Raw genomic sequence first — 3,491 nt, forward strand, 5'->3', positions numbered from 1 at the left:
TTTTGAATGATGATAAGCATAGAGGATAAATTTGTTCTGTACAATGATTTAAAGCTTGACAACAACAATTGGATGTCACAAACTTCCTAAATACGTATTTAGGTGAGGTAAATCGCAGTAGAAAAATATGTACAGATAAGATAGAGAGGTGGGTGGGGCTTTAAATATATACATGATCATGAATACGACCTAACCAAACCGAAATTGCAAAATGACCTAGACTTGAAAAGGCCACCAAAGAGGAACCTGGTGGGAGACTCTTGAGGAGCTTGGCTCGACTCATCGGGGCTGCCCTTCACCCGGAGTATGGTTTGCCCTATTGTCTGCCGGATCGAATCTATGATCTTGGGATCAACCGGGTATCCTGATGACTCACGAACATAGAACGTGTTGAGAGCTTTGCCGGATCTTGTGCTCACTTCTGCTCGAGTTACAGTTAGGCTGTTCTCGCGGAATATCCTAGTAACATCCGATAGTAGCCCAATTCTGTCCGATGTGCACAGCTCTAGCTTTAAACCCTAATCAAGGAAACATCATATTACCATCCTACCAATAATCACTCAAATCTACATCATATTTACTCCTTACCTCAGACACTCGTCGCAGGATTGCTGCCTCCAGACAGTGAATCACCCTTTGTCTCTCAGCATCAGATTTCACTGGGGATCCATCAATATGCCTTATGCAGTATTCCTTCAAATGCAAACATGACTTCAACTTTACAACACAATGCATAATAATATCTCATCATTGAAATTGAAATGCCATATATAATATACCTGATGCGCCTCCGGACCCTCTGCTTCAACGTTTCCATGGAAAACAACGTATTGCATATCTGTCAAAGTGCAGACTATGTCAAAGAGGAGCTTCGGCCTATCCTTGCACCGGATTGTGACCACCGAGTAATCTCTGCCGTGCCAATTCACAACATTCACATTAGGCCGATCCGATGAATCCTCGCCCATATGCTCATAATCCCTATCATCAAACATCATCTGGTGAAGCCGCCTCTCAGTGTGAGTCCCCCCGTGGGAGACCACAGTCTTGGCTTCCCTAGTCTTGTTGCTACCCTTGAGCACATTGCTCAAGAGGCGCTTAACCAGGGACAGCCTCTCCGGATCAATGATAGCACCCCCCGTCTCTTCATCCGTCACTTGCATCACCGCTGCAGCTCGGGTGTTATGTGTCCACACCTCAGCATTCACCACATTGCACTTCAGGTTGGTTAGGACAGCGCTCACTTCGGAGAGCAGCCCCGGTCTGTCACTACCAATCAATTCAATCGATGTGTGGTCCATCCCGGACTTCACCCCGACTGATCTCCTCATTGAAGATGCAAAGCAAGAATCTGGACCAAGTGACTGAAAGTGAAACCAAGGAATCAATCATAAATTCCCAAATCAAAAAGAGATGCCCACAAGACAAGCAACACAAAACAACTCACCTTCTGTATATAGTCAAGAATCCCCTCATCTGTTATCTTGTTTCCATCATTATCAGTCACATTGAACACTAAACAAAATAAAAATAAAAACTCAAATAGGATAATTTGATTAATCAAACTTAACAAAGGGATCAAATCTATTTACCATCCATGAACCATCCTCCATCAGAGCAAATATAAGCTTTGGTTATCATTAGATTGAGATCAGTGAGGACCTGCACAACTTCAAGAAGGATTCCTTGTTTGTTAGCACTGTCCACCTGCATCAAAACACAGAAGAAATCGACAAGAGATTCGCGCAAAACATGGGATTCTAGTAATCAAGAATGAAGCACAGACCTGAATCACAGTCGCATTCTTGCAAGATTCATTATCGATCACAACTCTGTCAGTTAAGGTGAAAATGTCAAGAAAAATAACCAAGTTTTGAATCGAATAAAGAGAGAACAGAAGATATCACTACCTCGGAGGGTTCATCCTCCTAATGAGCTTCTCGTATTCATCATCCATGTCGTTAGAGAAACTGACTGATGCTTCTGTATGTAACAAGAATAGCAAGCTCAGACAAAGCCAAGATTTGATTCTTTTATTGCCCCTTTACAATAAAGAAACAGAGAATTTGAAACAACACAGAATCACCACCACCAATCACAGTGAAGATGCTCAAACCAAATAGAAAATCATTAGATTTGGGGAAGGACTAGAAATCTAGAATGCCCCCTATAACACCGAAAAATAATAAAAGGGAGCAGCCACTCCAAATAATAAAAAATAAAGATGCTGCCTTCCCCCTTCCCTTCCCTTCCTCCGTATACGGACGGTGTGTGGGGCTCTGTCTAACACACAGTACCAAAAGGAAACACATACAGTAGAAGGTGTGAAACACAAGCACGGATATCATAGCAAATTACAGCCTGGAAACAACCAAATCCCAAGACCGTAAAAAGGAATCAACAAACACCTCCCGGGAAAAAAATATACTCCTACTAGGTACATGGTGAAAGAGAGAGATTATGCAGAAACCCACGCACACTTGAAAACATTTCACATACCCATCCAAACTCTTGAATAATCTCTCAGTGGGTTGGTTATCTTGGAATTTCAATACCGAGTATTCCCTTTGTGTAACTAACAAAACACTGCGCGGATCATCCAGCTTCTCCCTTCCGGAAATTAACACACTTCGCACCTGCCACTCTGTGTAAAATATGTTTGCGGCAGTTGAGTTGTGTTGTGTATATATATATATGGCAGGTAGGTCGATGGGGCTTTCTATTTTCAGTTGCCCTTCGACTCTCAGGACTCCAAAAAAAAAGTAAAAATTTCGCAACAAATCGACAGAGAGAGAAATAATAAAAAAATAAAAATAAAGAGGTGAGGATAGTTGGGGGCGTTGTCTTGTTGAATATACTGGAACCATAATGCAACATGGCGTATTTTAGTAGTGGGCCCCGGCTGTTCGGTCCCTCCTTTTGCTGGGGTGGGGGCCTGCTAAAATGCGCCCCACCCAATATTACAGGAAATTCACAGATATTGAGTATCTAATTTAGGTTAATTAACTTTTGCATGTGATGCATTTCGTTACATATATTCAGTAATAGTATAGTAGTTGTATCTGAAAATATGTGCGTCAATGAATAAAGGATTACAAAGACTGTTTTGATTAAATATGAGATTTGTGATGTTCTCTTTATTTCAATTTGGGAAATGGTAACTTTTTTGTTTTCTTTTTTTATGGTAGGCACGTGAGAAACAGTGGGATTGGTAAAACTCCTAGGTTTAGGGAGAGACAAAATGAGTATTTAAATGTTTTTGGTAACGGTTTTTTTCCATGTCTATTCAATTGCTGCACTGTTACTGTAATAATTAACTGGTTACAACAAGAATGGGCTATTTACAGCACTCACCGAGTTATGAATTCCGTTACCACAGGTATCTTTATTGTTGTTGGTAAATATGTTGAATTACGAAAACAAAAATAAAAACAAAAATAAAAACGAGAACAATTGTTGATAAAAGTAAAATTAAAATATATTTTGATGTT

General features: G+C 40.5%; 1 protein-coding gene across 2 annotated transcripts; it reads right to left on the minus strand.

The window, feature by feature from the left end:
- Positions 1–2,810, minus strand: LOC130995946 (ACT domain-containing protein ACR4-like). 2 transcript variants are annotated; one of them, XM_057921466.1, is made up of 8 exons: positions 2,500–2,810; positions 1,911–1,983; positions 1,787–1,832; positions 1,593–1,707; positions 1,448–1,515; positions 780–1,364; positions 589–693; positions 1–518 (listed from the first exon to the last, which is right to left on the minus strand). In XM_057921466.1, exons 1-8 carry the CDS (start codon positions 2,501–2,503, stop codon positions 177–179), a joined length of 1,338 nt encoding a protein of 445 aa, XP_057777449.1. In that variant the 5' UTR covers positions 2,504–2,810; the 3' UTR covers positions 1–176. The 2 variants fall into 2 exon arrangements, with proteins under 2 accessions (XP_057777449.1, XP_057777450.1); XM_057921467.1 differs by having other exon boundaries at positions 1–509; positions 2,500–2,789.
- Between the last annotated feature and the right edge of the window lie 681 nt (positions 2,811–3,491).

Source organism: Salvia miltiorrhiza, chromosome 7 (assembly GCF_028751815.1).
Source record: "Salvia miltiorrhiza cultivar Shanhuang (shh) chromosome 7, IMPLAD_Smil_shh, whole genome shotgun sequence".
Taxonomy (NCBI): Eukaryota; Viridiplantae; Streptophyta; class Magnoliopsida; order Lamiales; family Lamiaceae; genus Salvia; species Salvia miltiorrhiza.